The following is a 25733-nucleotide window of genomic DNA, read 5'->3' as shown; positions in this document are numbered from 1 at the left end:
ACCACCTGAAATTACTGGATGTGGAGCTTACTGAACAACAAAACTCAGTCAACTGTCATTGGTCTCTGTATGATTAATAGAGATTAAGAAAGTGCTGGCATGTGTATGGGCACATGACATCACTGGTTCCTAAAAGAAACCGACACTCATCAGCTCAACATTTGAGATAGATTGGCTTTGCTTATTACCAGGGAGAAACAAGCACAAGGTTCAAGTTTCACTAGCCAAATTATGCACTATCACTTAGTAATCTCTCTTCAGCAGGAAATATTCACTGAATTCAGTGAGAAGATTTGTTTGGTTGGTTGGTTTTTTGTCAGACCAATCCATTTAGTCTATGTAGCTACAGGCTCAAACAAATACATGTACACTGACAGCCACTCACTGCCTGTGGACCACTTTAGTTGTATACTGCCAGTCATGTGCCACTATAACATTTTTTCAGTGCCATTGTTTATTTTAGATTAATTCAAGGCACTTCTGACACTGCATTTTTGCAGTGAGTTTGATTTTGCAGAAAAAAATCAGGTCTGCTTTGATGGTGTTTTACGGCCTACAAAGCTACTGTCAGTACAACTATATGTACAGGCAGGGATTACTCAGTTGAGATCTTTACGTACTTTAAAACATCTTTTTTTCCAGTGTTTGTGTGAGCAATTCTGCAATGCCGTTTACAAATTATGAAGGATCTGAAATTAATGATGGAGTATGACTGAGATGCTGAATAGCTGCGTAGAAAAAATCTTCCATCACAAAGAAAAGCAGACAAAGGAAAGGTGTGGTATATGTACGGTGCTTCTACAAAATGCAGGTGTGATCTCTAAATAAGCAAACTATGGTAATGTGAGATGTGTGGGCTATTTTAGGCTGTTTAAGTGAGCAGGGAGAAAAACATTATTAAAAGAAACGTTGATAAGGAATTGATTTGCAAAGACCTAGAGATTTTGCAGAAGTCCTTCAGTGTTGGGGAGGGAGTGTCTAAGGGGTCTGAGAGTGTCCTTCTTTTCCCACTAAACAGTGAGAGTCAATGAAACCCATCTGGGCTCTGGTAGTATCGGCCAATTAACTCTCTATATCACTGATGTAAACATTACAAATTTGGCATAGTCCAAGGCTTTCTAGAAGGCTAAAGATCAGTAAAAGCCATACAGGATTTTCAGCAGAGGTCTGATTTCCTGCTCTGGCCAGGTATGGTATGGTATGAACACCAAGAGAGGAACGGCCACTCTCCGTGCAAGCATGCGGGTCTGGGAAGCCTTGGAGAGCATTTCTGATAGCGTGAAGGCTGGGATGTCGTAAGCAGGGAGTGCCACAAAAACACATGGATAGAAATTAAAGTGATGTAACTGCTTATCCACCAGTTAGGAAAATACAAAGGTAAATGGGAAAATGGGGACAATTTGTTCCTCTTGAAGCACTTGGATTTAATGACCCTTTTTTTGCAGTTCTGGGACAGTTTGCTCACAGTGCATTGCAAAATGTTTTTTATTCTTGTACACAAGACTTGAAACAGGGAAAAATATGGAGGGACCCAATTATGCTATAAAAACCAGGATTTTACCCTTCATGAAGGTGATTTCCATAGGCAGTCAGCATTGGGCCAGATTTTTGACTAATTTCACTGGAAATGCAAATAATAATGAAAAGGCTTTGCTGAGCTTCTGAGGCCAGAAAAAGTAATTTCTAGTTTCCAGTAGTCTGGTGTAGTTTTGTCAGAGAAGGAAGACAATCTATTTTTTTCCTTTGAAAGGTAATGTCCTTTCAGAGCCAGAGAATTTAATTAAAAAAAAAAAAAGAGTCAATAATGCAAAGCACAGAAATGTCATGTCTTTCTGAGCACACTTTTTTGTCCAGGTTAATAGATAACAGCAAAATTACAAAACAAACAGCTCTGGAAAACAACGTATGTAATACAGATTCTGCAGACAAAAGACACTGCAATGGTCATCTCATATGACCTCCTCCTACTGTTACATTTGGAGTTATTTGTAGCATATTTTATGAGACTGTCCATTGAATCTTCATCTCAGCATCATGTACTAGGGTTAAGAGATGATCACATGTCTTCTAAAATAAAATTAAACATTATAAACAAATGGTTGAAGTAATGACTTATAGGTCAACAGGGACACTAGCAGAGATATTTGTTAAATAACATGCATCTGTTCTTTTATGGTTTTACTAATTATCTAAAGTAGAGGATAAAGAACATATTAATGCAAGTCCCAGATACATTAAATTGAGGGAAATTACTAATACAAAAAAGACATGAAAAAATAGGAAAGAACTTGCCCAGATGAAAAATACAGGGAGAAAGTGAGAAAATGAGATACCATTTACGGAATAAAACCCAATCAAAATGAAAAGCTAGTCTAATTCACAAGGGGAAAGAACAATCTAAGACATGCACAATCAGATAAACGTGCAAAGAAATGACATGGAAAGAATCTTAGGGGACTTTATTTGCAATGCAGGATAGCAAGGTAAAACAGCCAGAGCAACATATAATGAGGCTGGAATATATAGATATAATCTTTCCACAGTCACACCTGGAATAGCCTGTTCATTTCTGTATCAGATGAAGAAGAACTGATAAATGGGAGAGAATTCAGATCAGCGCAGCAAACGGATTCATCAAGGTCCGAAGTCTGATTTATGAGGAAGAATGAAAAGACTTCAAAATTTATTAGCTTAGTTAGATTAAGAGACAAGTACAGGCTGGGAACAAAGGAACAATCTTGAAACACATAAACCCTATAAATAATGTAGATAAAGGGACTTAACTAGCAAATTCAAAGCAAACATAAATAAATAGGTGAAACTAAGAAAGGAGGAGTTCAGACTCGGTGTCAACAGTCCCTTTCCTAACAGCACACCCTGTTAGCTTGCGCGGTGATCTTGCAGGAGAAATAAGGAAAGAAACTTTGCTTGGCCCATTCAAAACCTGAGAAAAAATGTGCAAGAGAAGACAGCCAGGAGTGGGCAGATTTGGCTGCCCAGTTAGAAGTGACTGATGTTCCCCTACCCTCCCTCGGCCCCTCAGTTCTCACCAGAGGGATGTCAGAAGATCCTGGTTGGTGCTACCCTTATGCTCCAGCCCTGCCCGCGGCTGGTTAACCGCCTGTCATTCTCTGCGAGACTCTTTTGGCCATGAATTAACCTCCATCCCACCAGAAATCAGCCTTCTCCTTCCTTGGTTCAAGTGTTTCTTGGTCACGCAATGAGTCTGTACTGGAAGAACGGCACTGTTTGTTTTGCAAATCCAGCTAATGCCCAAGCCAGACTGTCCAGCAGATGCTAACGGGATTTCTCAGCCTGGCAAGTACAGGAGCATCAGTGGGTGTCAGTTGGGAATGAGAAGCCCTAAACGGGCAGCTGCAAGGCTGACCCTCTCTTTGGGAAGAAGTGCAGCTTTGTGTACTGTTTCACAAAGCAGAGGAGAGCAGCAGGTAAGATTTGAATGGCAAATTTAGGGAGCAGAGAGTGCCGCTATGGCTCAGCGAGCTGGCAGTGCTGAAATCCAAAAAATGTTTGTTAAATTTCTTGGCATTAATGTCCTGCTGAGCAGTTAAGCTGTATAGCATAGCAAGCGAGTTGCTAGGAGGTACTGTCTGTCTGCTCTGTCCACCTCTCTCATCCAAGGGGATATTTCCCTCAAACTCAGTTTTCTTTCTGGGCCAGCATTTGACCATGAGCCCTGCGATAAAATAGTATTTGCTTATTAGCGCAGACGATCCTAGTTCATGTACGATGTGCCCCAACACAGAGTTCCTGTTTCCCTAAAACAACTTTTCTATGGCTATTGGTAAGGGTATCCTGTTATTCATTACACCTTTTATTAGCATGCTGCTGCTGGCTTTCATTGTCTAACAGCACCCACTGTGTTAATGATCATAGAGTGTAATGTTGAATATGTACAGTGGGAAATAACGCACATAATACAGGCAGGAGGGCAATTGATTGGACAGTTTAATCTACTGTTTTATTTCCCCACTGCCATTAGGAAGTCAATATCATTGAGTGAAAATGCCAAGACATAATCTTGTGAGAAAGCTTGCCTTTGGTGGGATTTAAAGAAGCAATGAAAAGTAAAGAGAACATTAAAAGTAAAATAATACTTACATAAAACTCTTTCAGACCCAAATTAGTCACACTGTGTTTGCAGGTAGATACTGGTTTCAGGCAGTACATTCGTACAGTAGCGCTGAACGGCTTTCAGCTTCATTTGCTGGATGAAGTAAAATGCAGTGACCTTTCAATGTTTTCTCTAGATAAGCCTGAATCAGAATCCCAAACCCAAACACCCCCAAATGTTGGGGACATTTGGATCTGATAGACAGATTAGCTAGGTAGTTAGGGATAAGTTTAGATATTTGTGGAGGAGGGAAAAGAAATCTTCCAGTGCGATACAGCTTGCGTAATCGTAATATCTGCATGGAAAGAGTGTGCGTGTGAAAAGGGGAGCATGACTAATTGAGACAGAGGCGAATGAAGAGAAATACATGGGCGAGGGATAAAGTTTTCCAGGCACTGGGAAGGGCACCGTGATGGGCACAAGCCACCTGACCTACTGCTAGGTGCCTGCGCCCCGCTGAGGCGATGCCGCAGGAGGAAACCACCAAGTGAGGCGTGGCCTGACCCAACGCAGGACCTGGATGTCAGCAGGGCCACCTGGGGGGCAGCTGCTGGAGCAGGTCTGCTGCGTAGTGAGATGCTAAAAGGCAACAGCCAAGGTTGGGCTGGGTGCTTGAAACATCAACTCATTCAGCAAGGGAAAGAGAAGCATCCTCTCACTTAGTGATTTATATCAACCCCTTTCCAGTTCTGCCTTGGCAAACGGGTGGCATGAGTACGGCTGAGCCACATAAACTACTTGGAAGAGGAGTTATGGTAGGGACGCTGCGTGAGCCCAGCAGTGTCGCTTCTGGTGTCCCCATTTCTTGGCTTTATGCTACCAGGGAGAAGCTGGGAAGTTGGGAGCAAAACCCAGGAGGCAAGCGATTAAAGGTGATAACAGAGGTGCGTCTCCTACCAAAGCCTGGGAGCTGAAGAGCCACAAAAGATTGAAGTGCTTGTGGCTGTGACATTCGTGGCATTTGAGAAATGCAAGCAGCAAGGTTAGCAAAAGCTGGCAAAGCTGACCCCTAAAAACTACCGTTCAGATATTGGGAGGAAAAGTTTCCTGGACATCAGTTTGCTGGAGGCCACTCCAGCAAAACATTACTCCAAGGAAATGGCTAATGTCATTATTTTGGATTCTTTCCACTAACTCAACAAACCTTTAAGAAATTTATTACAAGAGAATATTGAGCAGGAGAAGGAGTAGGTAAAAACTATTATGTGCCTTGTAGTGGCTATGTTTTTATGAACATTTATACAACAATCCGGGCCTTTATGTGCTAAAGGACACGAACTCCACCTGAATTGTACATATGCAGTTTGGTATGGAAAAACATCAGGAGCACTGATGAAGAATTGCATATTGACGATTTCAAGACAGGACATTAAAAATATTTTAAAACATTTGGCCCAAAGTGCCTGAGTAATGGATAGCAAATAGCAAGTGGAAATTCGGCTAGTTGCCCTAGATGAATTTCACTCAGAGCCCGCATCTCAGGTAGTCTTTATGCGGGCAAAAACTGTCTGAAACATGAAGGATGCTCATGAATTTTGTGAGGGACTCATATTCATTACCCAATACTGATATTGAAGTCATCAGTATCTAGGGTGGTTTGCATGCCTCTCACCCCAAATATCTCTGAATCTTGGTCTAGCTTTCTTGTTTTGTAGGATACTTCATAGTGAGACTTTATTTTTGAACTCTAACTCTTCTCTTCGAACTACATGATTCAGATCCTCTCTGCTGGAAAACAGATGCATCCTCCAGTGCCCGATCTCACATATCAGAACATAAAGAATATATTTATAAGATCCTCTGCTCTGAAAATGCTTGGATGTAATTTCTGAGGCAGGATGCTCGCTCGTTAACACTGGAAGAACCTGTTCCCAATATTGCAGCCCACATGCTGCTCAGGAATCGTTTCTTTAAGCTGTGTCGAAATTTCACAAAAGACTTGAAGGAGTCTCATTTCAACCCAGTGGGGAAATCTCACATTGTTTACACCTTTACACCTCATTGCCTCAAGACCACAATTATTCATAGCCAATTATTATTCGTAGCCACTCACATTCAAAATTGCACGTAAACCCTCACAAAGCCGTGAGCTTAGCTTAAAAATCACCAGGTATACTTGTTGGTGCTGTGCTTTTTCACAGTGCAGCCAAGACATATACTTTCAAACTTTGCTTCACAACCTGAAGGAATACAGAAAAAATTTCCATTTTCTTAAAGTGCAAATTGAAACTCTTGTAGATAGCAGACTCCAGAAACCACAGTTTTAAATGGAAAGAGGGTTGGTAACAGCAGGCTTTGTAGCAAAAGTGTGTTACAAGAGTTGTGCAGATATATATATTTACAGATGCAGATGTATTATACTGATTAGCTAAATATCTTCGAGAAAGCCAAGCGAACATCATAACATGAGAGCTACAAGCACTGAGCCTTCAACGTCACATCAGGGAACTCTGAGCAATGAAGGTGTTTTCTCCTTTGTGCTCTCCAGGTTTCCAAAGACCACGATTCCACAATGACCCAGAAGAAGATCCTGAATTAGTTCTGAATTCTTACTTCTCATCCAGAAACTGGTCCATAACAGCTTCCAGAGGTGCCAGAGATCACCTCCTCAGCCAGTGTGTGAACCCCTTGGAGGGCTTTATGGTTCACATCAAGGGAGCCATGGCAGTTTCCACCGGGCAGGAGCTGCCCCTTTGGGAGCCCCTTGGTGTCCTGCAGCCCTTTGCGGCACTAGGGGCATGCACAAAGACAACAAGCAATGGGGAGATCTAAAAAAGCAATGCATTTTGTGTCACCTGGATTCCAGATGAAGGCACAGGGTGATGAAGCGTGCAGCTCATGCTGACAGCAAGGCCTTTCTTCACCCAAACCCCGACAAAGATCAGCGTGCTGGGGCTGCTTGCATGTCCCCGCTCTGGGGTTGCTCCAGGTTAGGTGCAGCCCAAAGCAACTGTGGTGCAGCTCAGTTGCAATCCAGTCCTCTCCTGCACGGGCAGCATTCTCAGTATTTGCTCTCTGAAAGCAGTGGTTGTTTCTGCATTGCTGCGCATGTCATGGCATGTGCTACATCACAGCAAAGCACCGTGGCCAGGGGTTGCTCTTTGAACATCTTAAATTTTCAGCACACAGCTGCAGCATCCCAGTTATAGAGTGCCTGGGTTGTCTTCACGCTAACCCACCAGCAGTGGACACAGAGGGAAGTTATTTGGTGTGCCTTCGTGGAGAGTTTGGCTATGAGAGGGACGTGGCGCAGAGGCATGTGAAATCTATTAACTCTGAGTAAGCAAAGAGCAGCTGAAGGCTGCAGGCAGTACCATAATGAGGCAAATGATATAAGCTGGGGAGAAAACAGGAATTACTCACGGACTTATTCCTCAGCACTTCCACTGCGGCTGTTAGTGTCTTAGCCTCACAGATGTCAAATGCAGGCAATTAAAAGTAAAAGTTACGTAAGGTTGCAGCCGAGATTAACCCCTGCCATGCAGCAGTTTGCACCTGTTGGCAGGGGGAGAGCATGCAGATGAGCAGAGCCACCCTCCTGTAATGAAGCAAATGAGGGGCTTCTGCTTGATGGCCTGTGCATGGGCTCCGGTTCAAGTTACAAGGACAGTAATAGGTGCTGGGCTGATACAGTCCCACTGAGCTGCAAACAGCCCTGGGCACATGCTGTAGAGGACAATTTCAAGTCTGATGAACTGCTGTTTTGCCATCCTCCTGCCCCTTCTAGAGCAATGACCCTCTCACGTAAGGGAACAGTGCCCTGCCTTTGTTCACAGCGCCAGATCTCCCCTTCTCCTCCTGTCCTTAAAAGCATCCCAGGTCTGTAACACGCAGACAACTGTGTTGTGGTTTCTTATAAATGTGGGTGGACGCAGGGTGGAGGAGTGGGGCGTATGTTCTGTATTTGCCCAGAAAACACGTTTTTTGTGGACAGGCTATTTTAGATCACAACCGTACAACCTTAGAGAATAACACCAGCATCAGAAAATTGTGGTGCTAAATCCAATGCACATCTCAGGGCCATCAGGAATAGCTGTAGATTGTAACTTGAGCTGAAAAAATGACTGACTGATAACTTTCCTTGCCTAATGTGTACGTTCAGACTAAATGCACGCCAACCATAGTCTCTGTCGCGAGAGACGAGTTCTTCTGGAAATGCACAACTTTTAGACTGCTGGGGCCTGCTTTCACCTCCTTAGCTGCCTTCTGAATTTTAAAAAGGAACAGAGATTTTTAAGCACAATGCAAAAATAAAGTGCTAGAAAGTGGCTTGAATTACTGACAGGAGGAGCCAGCTGCGGGGGAAGCTGGGAGTGTTTCACGCAAGCAAGCTGAAAGGGCATTTCCACCACTGAAGAAAAGGAACGGTCAGCGAAGCAGACGGACGCTGGAAGACACGCAGCCGTCACTCTGAGATAGGCTCAGAGGTGGCACTGCCTCCGCGGGCAGCCCCCGGAGGGAGAGCCGAGGATGCCGGCTGATGGCCGCGTCCTGTGGAGCCGGCACAGGGCTGCTGCGCACGCGGGTCCCGCGGTGGGGCTCCCCTGTGGTCTCAGAGGATGGCTGAGAACTTGGATCCAAGGACAGAAAGGAAAAAAACCAGAAATAAAATGGAGCATTCCTCATTTGGTATTCAGTGTCAAGGAAAAGAAAGTTTTTCTGTGGGTTGCAGCTATAAGATTAGGAGAGACAAAGTTGAATTATTAAAACATTTATTCACCCAAGTACATGCTGAGCTCTCCAAGGACCAAACGTATCCACTTAATTAAAACAGAAAACTTCCCAAGGACCATTTATATTGCCACTAAGTGACACATTTAATACTTGTGTCCTGAAAGGGTCATACATATCCGTAGTGGTAGACCTGAAAAGACAAAAAGCTTTTCCGACTTCTTGCTGTACTCCCTGCCAAAGAGCGCCGGTGCTTGGGCTGAAGGCAGCATGATGAGGAGGAGGCTGTTGCCTACGGGCTTTGCTGCTGACAGTTGATCAACAGCAATGGTAGGTTGTGCTTTAGCGAGAACAGCTTGCCTGTTGTGAAAGAGCGACAACATCCACAATCTGACAGACAAGGCAGGCAAACATTCTTGGGGACTTACAGACATTGGTCTCCTGTAGAGAAAGGAAAGGGAGGAGGACGCAGCCCTTCTGAGGGCTTTGGCCAGGGAACCCTTATGGTTCCCGTGAGGACAGACCTGTCACGGCGATTCGCTGTTTGAAGATGTCTGTGGCAGATGTGGAAGGGACAGAGGAAAAACATCTGCATCGCTCATGTCCCACAACAAACTTAGAGAAGGAGGGACATTTTGTCCTCACCTGTGAAACCTACGTGGCTTTGCAATACAGTTACTGTCTGCCAGCTCTGGTGAGAGTTTGGCTCAGGAAGGGAGCAGCGGGCAGGCTGGAGAAGGGTGACTCAGGAGGAACGTCTGTCTCCTTTCCCCTTCCCAGTCTCCTGGCGAGACACACTGACTCCCAGAGGACAGCTCAGCGGAAGAGGGCAGCCCACAGCAAGCTGTGGACACAGCTGTCCATCCCACAGGTATGGCAGCAAAATGCACTTTTCTTACCTCTGGTGTTACAGGTTAGCATCTGTGTGACCTTTAAAGCACCTCTAAACCTACCCAATGGCTAAATCAGTCTAGCTTCTTCTGGGGATGAAGACATTTAGAAGTGCCATACATGGTTATACCTACCGGGTGAGGCTCCCTGTCTTGTGAGGAAACAGAAATAGGACAGAGGGTGGAAAGAACAGAATTCATCACAGGGGAACCATCCTCTGCCAAGGGAGCTCTGTCTTATGCGGGCAGCTTGGCTTCATTAACGTGGCATCACAGGCTCTATGGGCATGAGACCTGCAGAGGTGAGAGAACTCCAGGGGGTTTAAAAAGCGCCAGTGCATGTCAGCAATGTAGAGTAATGCAAACACATCAAACCCATCCTCTGCTCAGCACACACTGTACAGAATCTGTGTCAAAATCAGCCCCCACCCCGCCAAGTAAATTATCTTAGTGCTCTGGGGTTGGGGTATATGAACGATCCCATCATGCCCTGCGATCGGACCGCAGGTCACCTCCGCTCCTCCAGAAGGAGAAAGTGATGAAAACCGAGAAGCGCAAAAGGGCTAATTGGCTGTACCAGAAACATAGGTTGTGCAAAACAGGGCCTTGGCTTTTAGCTCGTCTCTGTTTCTCCTGCATTCCAAGTGCTTGGCATCCTTCTTAAACCTTCTTCCCATATGAAAATCTCAAATGGCTCAAAAAAACCCATCACATATATATTAAAATCCACACTCTCCTTAACACGTGGTAGGGAATTCTTCAGTGCAATGGCTAGTATTGGACTTGGAAGATAACAGGCTTCTGGCAATCATTCACCCAAAAGTTTCAGCTCTTGGAGAAACCCAAGAGTGAGGACAACAGCTGCCTTTTGGCTCCTCTGCCTTAGCCAGCATGGAGTAGTTAAGAAGCTTGTAGGACATACACAACAGCAATCATGCTCCTTGTGCTCATTCTGCTTTCCCTTGCACAACCCCTCAAAAAGAAAATCTTTTTACTGAGGGTGACTGAGCACAGGCTGTGGAGTCTCCGTCCTTGGAGGCATCAAAAACCTGACTGGACATGGTCTTGGGCAACCAGCTGTAGGTGGCACTCCCTGCTTGAACAGGGGGTTGGACTAGATGACCTCCGGAGGTCCCTTCCCACCTCAGCCATTCAGCGATTCTGTGAATTTCTCTGTTGATATGCATGTAGTGATGACGACAGACTCAGTCATTTTCCTTGGAGGAGGCAGATCACAGGGGGACATGTGGGCCCAGTGGAGATCCAGGAAAGCAGCTGGCCTAGTTCTTGGGGAACATGACCTTACAGCATCTGGGAATGAGCCAGATGAGAGATTTACATGGGAGCCCAGACAAGAAGCAAAGGTGAGTTCCTCCATTTATGGTTATGAGCTGTATGACACTGAAGAATAAAGTTTCCCTAGATGAAAGATGTTCCTCCCTCCACATGGAAGCACTCACACCCAGCCTGCAGAAAGGCAGTGGCTTCACTTATCTGTACTATTTGTTACTGCTCTGTTACTATAGTCCATATATATAAAATAAAACCAGTTGAAGACTCTTAATTAAAACAACTATGGTAGCTACTTTCCCACCTGGAAGAAACTGAGACTTACCTAGATGGGCTTTGAGAAGCCTCCGGCACCTCAGGTAATGACTGTGTGTACAACAGGTGGAGCACTGGGTCCTTCATCCTTCTGCTGCTCCTGAGCAGGACTACCTTTCAATACTTAAAAGGGGCTTACAAGAAAGATGGGGACAGACTTTTTAATAGGGCCTGTAGCAATAGGACAAGGGGCAATGGTTTTAAACTAAAAGAGGGTAGATTCAGACTAGATATAAGGAAGAAATTTTTTATGATGAGGGTGGTGAAACACTGGAACGGGTTGCCCAGAGAGGTGGTACATACCCCATCCCTGGAAACATTCAAGGTCAGGTTGGACGGGACACTGAGCAACCTGATGTAGTTGATGTTCCTGTGCATTGCAGGGTGCTTGGACTAGGCGAACTTTAAAGATCCCTTCCAATCCAAACGATTCTATGATTCTATGATGATTTTATACCTTACCTGTGTGGCCATGCCTGAGAGCTGCCTCTGTATCTGCTGGGTTGACGGTTGGGGAACACAAGGCTTTTGCTGGGCTGGCGGCTGGGAGACCAGCAGCACGCCAGGATGAGGAGGACCCTGTTGATGGAGCTGTGCTGGGGGAGGAAACCTTACATCTAGTGCTGGTTTTGGAATTTTTATGGGGGGATCAGGTAGGTGATGTGATTGCAAGAGGCTCTGCATAAACTGCATGTTCCTTTAGCGTGCTTTAGATGAGGAGGGGAAAGGCTGGTATGATCAGAACAATATGATAAAATAACAACTATTAATGATGTGCAAGTAGGAAGAAAGATCTCATTGGAAAGAAAGTGCAGAAAAAACCCGGCCAGATCAAGAGGAAGAGCCTAGGGGATGCAGCTGCAGAAAACCAGCCTGCTGTAGGTGATGCTGCTGGGGGGCATCAGATACTGCTGCCTCCCGTTCCTCAGAGAGGGAGGGGAGAGGAGGCAGTGCCAGGTGCTGGGCTCCAAACACTTCTGAAATGACAACAGAAGGTGGTATTGGGCGAGAAAAACAAATGTATAAAAAGCTTGCATGCAGGCAGTGAGAACTGGGACCTACTGGATAAAGACAGCGATGGGAAAATGTTACTTCAGTGATGGAATTGGGCGCACGATGGCTAGGGTTCAGTGAAGAATTCAAGGAGGCAAGCCAAGACAAGGTGTGGAGTGGCCCACATGGTGCACATAAACTTGAATTAGACAAGGAAAAGATAGAGGATTTGGAGGCTCTGCTGAGGAGAGAAGCAAAAGAAATAATGCACTGCCTTCCCCCTATTTTAACTTTTGTATCCTGTAAATGCATCTATTTTTTTTTCAGTATCAATTTGAGTTGAAGGCTTAGCTACGAGGGAACTTTTTCACTTTAAAAAAAATCTGGTTTTAAGAACTCCTATGTGCGCTTTTGTTTTTTAATTAAAAATGATTCACAAATGTTTTCCTTTTGGCTAAGCCTGATTTAACAATTTATGGGAGACTTCTCATGCTGAATTTTCAGCTACATGAAGAGATCCGCTTCCTTAACAGGACGACTATATATTCATTCTTCAACTTGTCATCTACTGCAATGTTCACTGCAGTAAAAATAGGCAGAGCTGAGAAATCTTTAGGTACAGCTCCAGGTTTGTGTGTGTGGATTTTCACGCTTGTAAGACAGTCACCTATTCTGCAAGCAGTAGTGCCAAGAAGGAAACTTGAGACTTTCCACCCTCCGCAGAGGATGTTACTGTCTAACACTGAGAAGACTCGAGGGCCCACTCCACATATGTACACAACCTGACAGTGGAAGTATTTGCATGCTCGGTGTTTTTCACATCTCGGCGCCAAGCGACACTGTTCCCTCGTCTTCCCCCCTTCCCAGCACACACGCACAAAGAGAAAAGCTTGGCCACTACCCGATGCTTTTTGCTTTTATCACGGGTCCCACTAAATCCCCTACACGGAGCTGTGCTGTCTTCCTGTTCTCTTAACAACTGCTGAGGGCAAACTGAGATGGAAAAAGTAAAACTGCCAGTCTTTAAATTGAAATGACTGCTCTTAGCTGTTTTTAAACAATTGTCGGACCTTAGGATCCATCTTTCCTGGACAGCAGCAACAGTACGTGCTCAGAAAGCTTAATGAAGCAAGGCATGCTGTATGCCCCTTCTGTGCTCACTTCCACGCCTGGTAGCCCTTCATAAACCAGTGCTGCCCAGTAAGTTTAACAGCCTCAGTGGGAGCCCAGTCTTTGCTTCTGCTCTGAGAGCGCCCTTCCTGGCAGCAGGTCCTTGCTAGCTACCTAACGTACAGAAGCAGGTCAAGAAGATAGGACAAAACAACTAGTCAAGAGATGTGGGTCACTTAATAAAGAGTTAAAAGCCATTTCACAAAGCACATTTGTTGCCTTTCCTAGGATGCTCCTGCATCTTGAAAAAAGCGTAAGTTAGTGGGAGTGAGTGACAACTTCATACATCAAAAGACTTCTTGCTGGCAGGTTAGCCAGGGCATTTAACTGATCATCTATTAAATTTTCAGGTTCCATTTCTCTCTCCTGCCCATGCAGTCAGAGAGGCTGGTGACCAGTTTACCAGACACAGCTACCTGAACGAGCAGGAGTCTGCTTCTAGATGGAAAGCAGGCTCAGTGCCTTCTGGGTTGCTCTGGCAGCAAGCAATGGGTTGGTGCCTCTCAACCCACCCTGTACTAGGTCCTCCCCTGCCCCGAGGACTGGAGAACAGGGGTTATGAAAGCTACCAGAATAATTAATGTAAAAATAAGAATTGTCTGTGCAGTAAAGATCGTTAGAGAACTGCTTGACTTTAATTCTGGCAGCATGCTGCCTGCTCCCTGGGCCTCTGTGTGCTGGCTTTCCCAGCTCCGGTAGAGGCGGAGGAGCCTCCACTGGCACCAGACCCCTAGATCTCCTCAGTCTGGTGGAGAGCCATCACTTGGTGTTTACACAGGCATCCAGATGATACCGGGTCTAGTGGAGTGCTGCTCGCTTTTAGGACTCCTGCCCAGACACACACCCCACCAGTTAAACCGAGAGCGGCAGCCATGAAATAAAACTGGGAAGAGGTTACAGCCTTTCGCACCAAAAAGCTTCTCAAACTTGACGTGCATGGCATCGCTCCACGAGCACTACAAGACAGCTGCCGCACTGGGAACGCGGCATCGCACAGGCCACTCGAACCAAGGCAGAACATTGCTGAACTAACAGCAACCCTACCCAGTTTTGCTCGCTGGCTGTGTTTACATTCAGGGCTTGAACGCCGCCACAGAGCTGCGTGACTGGCAGAGATCGTCAGCCAGAAGGAATCTCTGCTGAAATTTGTGCTGTCAAGTCGCTTGCAGCATCACAGTGACCCGAAAAGTTGGTATTATTTCAACTGGGCTTAATTTAAGAAAACACAAAATGTACCCAACGACGCCTGACATTTTAACATTTAATTGCAAGGAGTCATCCTCTGATTTCTGGGGGGGACAGACAGACTGCATTTAAGTTGCTGAAAAAAAGTATTTTGCCTTCCCGTTTTACAAGCACTAGTCGTCTTCTGTTATACAACGCAACTCCCTTGGAGACACCCTGCTTGTTTTCATGGAGAGCTACAGCAGGCAGGTCACTGTAGACTTGAGCTATGTGGTACCCGTGTAAATGTCTAAGAAGGGCAACATTTTCTCACAGAAAACACTATTTTTGTCTTGTGGATGCTGACCTTGCATTATGAAGTGGAAAATTAATCTGAAAAGATTCTCCTGTTTTCTCAGTCTTCCTTTCATTGCCATTATGAAGCTTTGAAAACCAGGCTGTTCTCTGTAAACCAGTCGAGATTCTGTTGAAATATTCTCTGTTTCACTGCTAAGTGGCAAAATTAAGTACTTCTGCACCAGAAAGTGCTTCCTTTTCACCATGACATCTGAATTAACGAGTCTTCTTTTGCTAACATGTTTTAAAAGGATTTGTCTCTCCAGTTGCTAACAATTGAGAATAAACCATGGTTCTAGCCTCGAAAAGTCAATACCAGAGCAATAACTCTTTCAGTATCTTCAGAGGCCAGTCAAAGAGACCCGAGAAAATGTCAGAACGTAAGTGTTCACGTACCAAAGGGAATCTTCTGAGCCAGTGTTTCTCTTCTCTACCTCAGTTACCTGCCAGAATGTACAAATTTGCAGTTGCTTTCAATGTTTTTCATTATTTTCATGTGAAGTAAAGGAAAGATAATATGGAAAGGTGCCTTGTATTTGTTGGAAGAAAATGAACAGGAAAGGGAAACAAAGTGTACAAAATGAATCTTTATTAAATGAAAGAAAATCTGTTTTGTGGGTCAAATATGAAATAGAATATACAAAAACTTTACATCAGATCTCTTGTCAAAGAAATTAAACCTATCTAGACTGAAGTAGCACTCGTTCTTTCCAAGACAACACGAATGGGTGAATATGCTTTTTATGGCCGTACAGGATCACACAGGATGCTGTGCTAAATTTCCAGTTACAGAGAAGAAAAGTTAAAAATCTAAACAATGTCCCTAAAGAACCCAACTATTCCACAAAGTAACTTAAAAAAACATGAGTTTTTATCGTTATGATTTCTCTTAGAAGCAAATGACAGGTGGGTCAAGTGCAGAGTTCACAAAGCTTGCATATCACATTCTCTGTTTCTATACAAATATAAATCGTTCTTTTTTATTTTAAAAATCCTTTTATATTTGATAGCATTTATTTGTGGAAAAGGATGACCAGTTCATCAGGTTCCTGCTGTACTACCCAGACAATTCCATCTCCTTTACCTCCTTTTTCTTGAAGACCGTTACCCATAAACCACAGACTGCAGTATTTTTAAAAAGCTGCTGTATGTTTAATCACAAATCTTTGTATCACTGTCCTGTATATGAAGGTTCTGCAGAGCTCCTAACATGTCTTTGGCATAGCACACCAAGTCCCATTTAATACTTTTTTTGTTTAAAAAAGTATATTTTCCTTTAGTAAAACACCTTAAAAACATCTATTTCCGATTTTGTAAAATAATGTGTCACCTCTTGTGTTGCTTTGCAAAATATACACACACATTTTGGAAAAACATTGAGTACTGACATAAGGGACTCATCTGAAGTCCGATCTGTTTATGAGAAGTAAAATATAATTACAAATTCCATCTTCTGCATGAATGTCACATGAAGTCATTCAATTCAGCTTCAAGTGCTGCTGCCATTTCATCCGCTTCGGAGCTGCTTCCTTCCTCATCTTCATTGCTAGATTCTTTACTGGATTCACTGGCAGCATCATCTTCATCCAGTTTGCGCTTGTGACCCCTGGAAGGGTAGACAGAGATAATGTCCATGAATTGAGGTACCTCATTGCTGATTAACACAGGCCACTACTTAACAGGAGAAAAAAATGGGGCTAAAGGACTCAACTTTTTTTCAGGTCTAAACAAAAAGTACACCACTTGCTTTTAAATGAATGAACAGTAGTTAGTTCACACAATTTATTTTTTAATTGCTGTTATTTATGGTCTGCTGTAGGTGCAAAGAACAAAGTACTGTTAGCTTTATTTCTCCCATTCTTCTGAACAAGGAATGAAAACAAAGTATAAGGCTGTTTGAAAATAATGAGTTCATTTACTTTCCTCTCACGTCCCAAAAGAAAGAAGAAATCCATTGTGTGAACGAGAGATTACCAAAATACATTATATGTTGTTACATGATTTTGAAATATTCAAGTTTCTGCTTTTTTATAAAAATAAATCCTTAACTGATTAACCAAATCTCACTGCACCAGCTTCTACACTTCCACGCTTCCAAACGTAGGGGTCTCGTTCTTCCCTTTTATGTCTCTTTGGATTAGTACTGCCAGGCTGAACAACACATTTCTTAGCATCTCTGGAGAATTAACCGGTTTAAACAGGAAGCTGATGTGCACCAAACCCTGCTGAAAGAATCATGCTCCTGGTTGTGAAAGATCTCCAAGGAAAATCTAACGCTTCAACTGGGACATAGCCATAAGCAAAAGAACTTGGATTTGTGGAATCCTAAAATCTCTTTTCCTTGCCAAAAGGGAATTTTATATCAGACATGAATAAAGTTGAGACTTTGCATTGCATAGAATTCATAACGAGCTGTAGAAACACCTTCAAAATCCTTGATCATTTGATCAAATTTCAAGCAGAGAAATATATGCGAAGGCGGTATCTCTTAAGCAACTGTCCTTTTTGTTACTAGGTGGGGTTTCATTAAGAAGAGAATGCATCCACTTGCAATCATGAAAAATTAATAAAATGATCTTTTATCTTTTAGCAAAAAGCAGTAATTTAACAATGGTCCCTTTACTTCTGAGAGTATAGAGAAGTAGCATATAGCAAGAAAGCCCTTCGATAAATACTGACTACAACTCTGTATATCCAAAAGAAATAAATACAAAGATTAACAATCAAACTTGTGAGCTTGTAAGCAACGCTGAAATACAAAGCAATTTTTATATATACAGACATTCTTATTGCCATTTTCCCAGAAACATTAATTCTTAGGAGCCCAGACTGCTTGATGCATAAGCTGGTTGAGTGATACCTGAGCTCCCTTTTCTCAGCTTTTCAGGGAGATGGACAAGACGGGATGTGAAGTCCGGAGGGGAGTCCAAACCAAAACGGGAAGCGAGCAGTACTGTGTTACCCTGTTCTTCCTTTCTGCTGCCCCAGTGGGACCAAAAGATACACTGCTGCTGCTTTTCCGAGTGCTTCCTCACAGCGTTGCTAGGTGGCTTTTTCAGTTCAGTATAGGGTGGTAGGAGTAACACTCCAGGGAGGTAAGGCTGAAGCCCTGGGATTCAGTCTGGGGTTTAAATCCCTAACAAGGAATAATGGGATGAGGTGAAAGCGTTTCCTGAATATTTTGCTATTGAAACTCAAATGTGGCCTGCTGAGGGAGTTAGAGGACGACGACACTAAATGCAGCCTAATACAAAATAAAAAGCAATTTCTTCAGGCATAACACTGATTTCCATGCAGCCTACATTACCACACAGTCTGGACGAGGAAGCACTCAGACTAAAAATGCCCAGTTGGAAGACATCTTAGCACATTTCCATTAAAAGCTATACAAATGTATGGAGCTTGAGTTTCACTTGCTCACTTCATGATGATTTCAGCCTTCAGAGATACAGCACTATTTTAGGCATTAATGATACTATTAGCTAGAGAAAAGCTAACTGGGAATTAAAGCAAGCTGAAAGAGTCTTACTCAGCAAAAGAAGAAAAAAGTTGTGCGTATTTAACAAGTAGTGAATAAGAAGTATACACGCAGTGCTAATTGAGAAATAAATAAAGACATGAAGGGAATCCGTAGCACAATGTTCACAGCTGAAAACATTTGTATTCACCTGTTTGTAACACTGCATATATGAAAACTGATGGTATCTACCAACTGAAAAATAAAATTAACAGTCTCAAATTTACACATATGAAACACGTATACACAACCGCAGATGATGTATTAAAGAGCGTGGCAGGACAAGCAGGTTTCTAGAGCCAGCCCAGATGCTGTGAGTTTGCTGGGACCTAAATCAATAGTAAAGATTGCATAGAAAAAAGGTCTACGAAGAAACAATTTCTCACTGTCAGTTGATCATTTCTTAAAGGTGAGGAACGGTTATTTACTGAATAATTAAGGCAAAGACTAACAAAATTACTAATTTATGCAACAAAGCCACGTTTTAATTTAAATCTACTCCACAGCAACTACATTCCAGTGAGGACAACCATACGGGGACCTCAAATACTCAGTGTAACTAGTTAATTAAAGAATGGAGTTCCAGTCTACAAAAAGGCTTTCCAGAAAACTTTAAGGGACAGTCCTGACATATTTTCATCCCTCATTCGGTTGTATTGAACAGTACCTTTGGAAATGCAAAAGACTGAATGTGATCTACTGTGTCAGTTCTTGCTCTTTCGGGAAGGCTAGTACGACAGCTCTATTCAGTCTAGGTATGAAAACTTCCTCGCTCATGGGGAGGAAAAAGCCATCAAAACCAAAAAAGAAAATGGAACTAAGTATTAGTCCTCTGCTAGAAGAAACAAAAAATATCTCGAGAATGTGAGTATTGTTCTTATCAAGATATAAACACCTTTCACTATTTGTGTACTGCAAACTGCAGCTTCATAGCTATTCCAAAAACATTTAAACGAGTATTATGAAATCAAATGCAAAGCTAACTCTGATAGAAATATGGAGGAAGAACATCAGTAACATAGTGCTGCAGTTTTTATTTGCAAATTCAGAAAAGAGAGATAACATCCCATTAATCATTTCTGTCTTCAGAGAAAAGCAGTATATCCCCATGGCAGCCCATCTATTAACATAACAACAACTTAAACTATATATTTTCCTCATTATTTTGTACCCACTCCTTGTCATTTCCAGTTTCAGAACCATAGTGCATAACACTTTTGAGTGGAAAAGTTAAGCACATACAGGATTCCTTCGTAATATTTAGAAAAAATGATTCAGCAGTATGTTGCAGGCTTCTGTTAGCCCGATTTGCATTTTTAAAGGAATGTTGCTTGACTGCTATTAAAAAACAAACACATGGATAATAACTAAATATCTTTAATCTCATAAACAAACAATTAAACTTTCCAAAAGACTGAATTTAGAACTTTAAATATCTGACAACTCTATGAAAAACTTACACAATTCTTATTTCCTTTGCCTTGGCATTAAATATTTTTCCTTTGTAACACCCAGTACTAGGAGGCCCACCTGTTCATGTGATGGAGAAATCTTTTTAAAACAGAACTAAATTAAAAAAACCCATGTATTTAAATGAATTATCATGATATTTAAATAAACTACAAGTGTAATTCATAATGAAAGTAAACTAAACCCCCCCCCCCCCCTAATTACAAATGTATAAAAGTTATTTTTAGGAAAATTTAATCTACAGAATGCTAATGAGAAATATATTTAGTGGTATTTCATATGAAGAGACAGAAAGAGAAGACATTACGAAGTTGCAGTAGAGTATGGTGTGTGCATGTGAAAAATAGCACAGGAAAAATTATTGAAAATAAAAATTTATTCAGCTCTTGATCTGTTAAAATAATCACTAAAATGTGATTGAAAGTACAACTACAGGTTGAAGGAAAACCTCATTCTTATAATTTCACTTTAAATTCAGTTCACTGAAAGAGCTATAGGGTGAAAAAGTGTCCAGTATTTGTTGCTTCTGTGATCTTAAGGCCTTAATTTATAGTTAACTGAAAATAAATAATGTTGGAAAAAACATCTTTTTCTATTAATTGAATAAGCATTACAGTGTTATACTGAAATAGAAACATCGAACAAGCAAAGGAACTCAATGGGCAACATAACCCTTGTTTTAAACAAAGCAAACCTAAACCTTTTCCAAATCTTGTTTTGAACCTGCAAAAGAAAACTACAGCACGTATTTAAATAAATGTTCACGTACACTTTAAACTCCAAATATCCACAACCCCCATCCCTACTCTGATAAGAAGTAGACTTCTAAATTACTACAAATTGACCTGATTTTTTTCAATAGCTCCTAAAATTGGTACAGTAACAAAGTAGAGTCTGCAGACGAAATGTGTTTAGTCTTTTATAAGCAATCAGCTTATAGCATTGACATCATAAATCAGGACTTAAATTTGGTACCAAATACAGTCAAATTACCCTCTAATGAGAATACTCACATAGCAGCTGTAAGCAGTTTGGAAGGCAATGGTTTGAAAAGGGCATTTTGAAACAGCTTGCTGCCTTCCAACAGCATTACAACCCTGCGAGACTACCTACACTGCCCCAGGCACACCTCTGAAGTCTGATGTGGAAGGTCTGTCCCACAGGCCTACATACACACCGAGCCCACAGCTTTCTGTAGACGCCTTCCATAATGGAGAGAAGGGTGATGCCGAGTTTGGTAATGCAACAGGAATTTGACTCCCTTCCATAGGAATTTGACTACGACGACAATTTATTTAGATAAACTAGTTCTGTGGCAATGTCCTTCAGTTATGAATTAGAGCTGGTAAACCAGAAAACTGTTCTTCAACCAGTTTTGCAGGTGCCAGCCTAGTACTTGACTAACAGGGTTAAAGGATGTGAGATCTGAGAACATATAGATTGAAGATCAATGTTGTGGGCATTAATACATTACATTGGACAGACAAGATGATTAAATTTTCAGGGAGATGTTCCAAGTTTTGCAGTTGTATTTTCTTAACATGGGATACATGGCAACATCTTTTATGTATGCTTGATACAATAGTGAGCAATTGTCCTTAGCAGGCCTGTAAAACTCAGGTGTCTACCCTCTGGCAATTTGTCTCATACATCTGTGCAGGAACATTGAATTTTCTGCCCTGGTGCTCCTCCCTGGCCCTGGCATAGCACGCTGCCAAGCACACAGCCTTAAGAGCAACAAATAGCACTAGCCCCATATTGGCAATCTGGAGTGTGTGTTTTTACTTTACACTCATGCTATGACAAACAGGACAATATTTAGCGTCGCAGGAACAAATGCCAGACACCTCACATATTTCCTCGTGAACTCATGCAATGTTGTCTCCGGGATTACATGATGAACCAGAAACCTAATATGCAGAAAAATGCACAGAGAATGTTTATTGCACAGCCCCGGCGTGCAGGAAGAGATCCTACAGTTGGATGAACAGCATGCTTTTAACGCTCTTCACAAAAACGTCTTTGCAGAAATCCAGCAATTCCAACTGACAGCTCCAAAATGTATTTTAACTAACACAACGGTAAAGTGAGATCTAATTAAATTCTGTACAGCTTCAGTGCCTTTATGCTTTAAAATTTAGCACACCTGCACACTAACACACTAGCAGTGAGAAACTATTCTGAAAACTTTTAAAACTATTTTAACAGCTTTATAGTTCTCTGAAGTAAACACTCAATGTATATCTAAGTTGAAAGAAAGTTTTTAAAGTCAGCAAGTCATAGAAAATTTAAAATATATTCAGAAACCACTACAATGTAAACTTTGCTAAAATCGTCCATTTTGCAAGGCTGTATTTCCCTGATATTTAGACTGACGGAAAAGTTTAATAACAAAAATCCCACCCCAATGCATTGAAAATGGTTATTTCTTAACAATTAAGCATTTGGTTGGGATATTTCAAAAACAAACAGTGTAGCAATAAAGCTTTAAAATGAAAGACTGTGCACTGAACTAATTTTCTCTGCACTGAAGTAATTAGATACAGATAATAATTAAATTGGATCATGCACAACTGAAAGTTGAATCTACAATTTTGCTTATATAACTAAATCACAGATAAGTAAACTGTGCCTCTAAAATATTACTTGTTACTTTATTAACTTCAAGTTGTTTAAAAATAATCCACGTAGTTGTTATAAGAAGAAATTTATGACACACAACATTGACTATTTCTTCAAAAGGCAGATATGACAGCGGCAGTTTTATATCACATAACAAATACGCTTGTCACTGACTTGTCGAAGACAACAGAAAATTAAATATCCTTTTCAATATGTGGAATGCCAGACTGTTACCTGACACTTCCATAATGGAAAATGCACAGATGCACTCTGGCATATCATCTCTTAATCTTATTGTAAACAATCAGACACACGACAATCTATTTACCTTTCCCGAGCAATCTCACCCCCTTTCTAGATGGCTGCATTTGCATAACCTCCCAATGGGGAACAAGCCAAAATTCAAACAAAAAATACATGTCCATCAACATATCCATATTTTTAAAGCTAAACCAGGCCTTTGTTGTTTGAATCAACTTCTCTCTCCAGCTTCTTCTAGTTTACAAATATTACCCATTCTGACAACAAATGTAGAGATTCTGGGTAGCTCTGGGAGGCCGTGACAGGAGATACCAAGGATCAGGAGTGAGCAAAGGAAGCTTCAAGCCTTCCTTCACCGGTGCCTAATGGGTACAGTACAGCAACTCTACCTGGATTTGGTTTGAAAAAATGTCCTTTGAAAATGGTGTCAATCAAATTCATTTCTGTTACAGAAAGCACTGCAGGACACAGATAGTGATGAAGAATAACGTCCTCACTAGAGACCTAAATATGAGCTATTGTTTTAAAAAATGGTAGCATGCAATAAAAAAATTAAGATGAAAAGTGGGCAAAAAATGTAAGGTATATGGGCAATTTAGAAAATTCAAAACAAAATAAGGAGTTGGAAAATAAACAGCATCTGATTTCTCTGAGGAAAGTCAAACGACCTTCATTTTTCTCACAGGAGCACACTGTGTGTGAGGAGGTACCCCTGTGCCAATACAGCGGAGTACAACTACAGTTTAAAGACCCAGTGCTGAAAAGTAATACTTAGAATTCCCCTGCCCTGTCACCCTGGTTGGATTTGCCAGCATCACCCAAACGCTGAGAACATTCTTTGAGATGCACCATTGGGCATCTTAACAACTAAAGATATAATTTAGCTCATAACGCTCTGACTGTGCTAACCAAGGAGGCTGGAAGTAGGATTTGGTATTCTCTTACTTATGCAGTGGCTTTTAAAGTTAGATATTCACAGATTATCTTAATATGTATGTTAATACATATGTTATGGGCTACACTAAGTTATATTGAAAGCTAAGATGATTTTGTCAAAGCTTTTAACTCCGATTTTTACTAACTCTTCTATTACTTTGTCATTGTTTTCAATAAATTATTGAGATTAAATTGCAAATAGCTAAACCCAACATCCTTCTAGGATGTTCATTCACTGAATAACGGCCTTACTCACAAGAATATTAACTAAGAACATCTCTGTTTCATCATAAAATATCAAAAATAACACAAAACACATCACTGACTCTGTAGGGATACTGGTAACACTGCCATCTCCGCTGGAGCACAAAAAAGACTTAAAATTCCTCTAAAATATTGCACTCCAAGGGGGTAAAATACGCACATTCTTTCCATGCAAGTATATTCTTTCATAAAACATACTGCCAAAAAAGGGAAGTCCTTCATCCTCGTCACATTCCCAGATGATTTAACTGGATACTCCCTCAGTTCATTGGCCCGGCTAACCTGCCTAACAGTGTGGTAAACCAGTTAAATCCTCTAGCATAGCAAGTTGTCCACTGTCTTTCTAGTTAGCTTTCAATGAGTATTACCTTACCTACAGATGTTGGTGCATTAGAGCTGTTGTGAGGGTGCGGGTGATACCGTGGTACTGCTAGGAACATGGGAGTGAGATCGCCCCGTCTGGCAATCAGCTGCGAGATTTGCTCCTCTGTATCATACAACGTTTTCCTGGAACATTACGTTCCTCTACTACTTCTGTTTCTTTATCAGAAAACTTCAGTGCTCCCAATGGCAAGACGTGCTATCTTGGCACTCCCCATTCCCCGGCCTCCTCCTTCCCCAGATTCCCAGCCCTGCCAGCTTAGATTTTTCTTTATTTATTGGTAGAAAATTTACACAAAAAGTCCTTTTTCCATTCAGTAGAACAGGTTTGGGAAGACTTTGTTTTGGAGATACAACAGCAGTGAAATGTAGAGCTACAAAGAATCTAGAAAATAATTTATCAGCATTAAAATGTTGTATTTTAAGTCAACATTTTGCTTCAGACATGCCAGTATGCTTCAAGATGTTGTAGAAAAAACAGTAAATTACAAGATGAAATGACATTAAGGCATTTCATATCAAATCACCTCTTGGTAGAAGAAACGTTGAACTTACTTAAATTTGTTAGAAATTTGGGCTAGAAATTGCTAGGTTTCCATGAGAAACGGAGGAAAGCGGTGTCAAGGCTTGATTTACAATCAAGAAAAATTTGAATTAAAGTTGTGAGAGTATCTGACAGAACTACATGACTTTTGCATCAGTTTTATAAGGTTTGCATAAATGATATATACAGCATACCAATACATGCAATACGTTCAAAACAATGTTATCCATCTTTCTTTAACCGTGCAACACTAACAAACTCCCTAAAAAGTGAGTCTACGTTCATTAAATTTGGTTCTCTACAATACTGGGTCACTGAGCACCACAAATTCAATCTGGATCAAACTGGCATATGCCAGGCTATCTGCCAAATCAAATGACACCACAGAGAATTCACCGTACCTGTTGTTTTCACACTAGCTAAGACATGACAAACTATCCAGTGCTGCAGATCACAGCTCTGCTCACTAACAGTACTTGATCCCATCTACAGTCTGCTCTACAATTTTTTTCTGTCAATATTTCTGGAACAAATTTGAATTAGCAGAGGCAGTTTATACTTGATCTGTACTTTCTGTTGTACAGTTGCAAATTTGTGTGGTCCAAAACCCAGATTGACTGTATCGTTCAGCTGCAGCCTTTCGCGTACCTCTAACGAAGAAGACATCTGAAGGAGATGCTGCTCCATACCTATTATCAATCCAGAGTAACAGGTTGCTACTGAGCCTGGTCTTACTGATGTAGTGGTACCAGC

At 41.7% G+C, this 25733-nt stretch overlaps 1 protein-coding gene across 5 annotated transcripts in view; it reads right to left on the bottom strand.

Moving 5' to 3' along the window:
- Positions 1–15557: 15557 nt before the first annotated feature.
- Positions 15558–25733, bottom strand: part of CTDP1 (CTD phosphatase 1) — a 120002-nt gene continuing 109826 nt past the window's right edge. For 3 of the 5 annotated variants that reach the window (XM_087765177.1, XM_087765186.1, XM_087765192.1), the window contains one exon: positions 15558–16591. In XM_087765177.1, the coding sequence (XP_087621303.1) occupies positions 16450–16591 (142 nt within the window). In that variant the 3' untranslated portion in view covers positions 15558–16449. Of the gene's footprint in view, positions 16592–17034; positions 18122–25733 lie in introns of all 5 variants that reach the window. The other 2 variants (XR_015706421.1, XR_015706420.1) reach the window with 2 other exon arrangements.

Source organism: Nipponia nippon, unplaced genomic scaffold, assembly GCF_047370975.1.
Source record: "Nipponia nippon isolate SJK-2023a ecotype South Korea unplaced genomic scaffold, ASM4737097v1 scaffold_1, whole genome shotgun sequence".
Lineage (NCBI taxonomy): Eukaryota > Metazoa > Chordata > Aves > Pelecaniformes > Threskiornithidae > Nipponia > Nipponia nippon.
The sequence above is the reverse complement of the archived record's forward strand: the minus strand, read 5'-3'. Positions and strand labels throughout refer to the sequence as shown.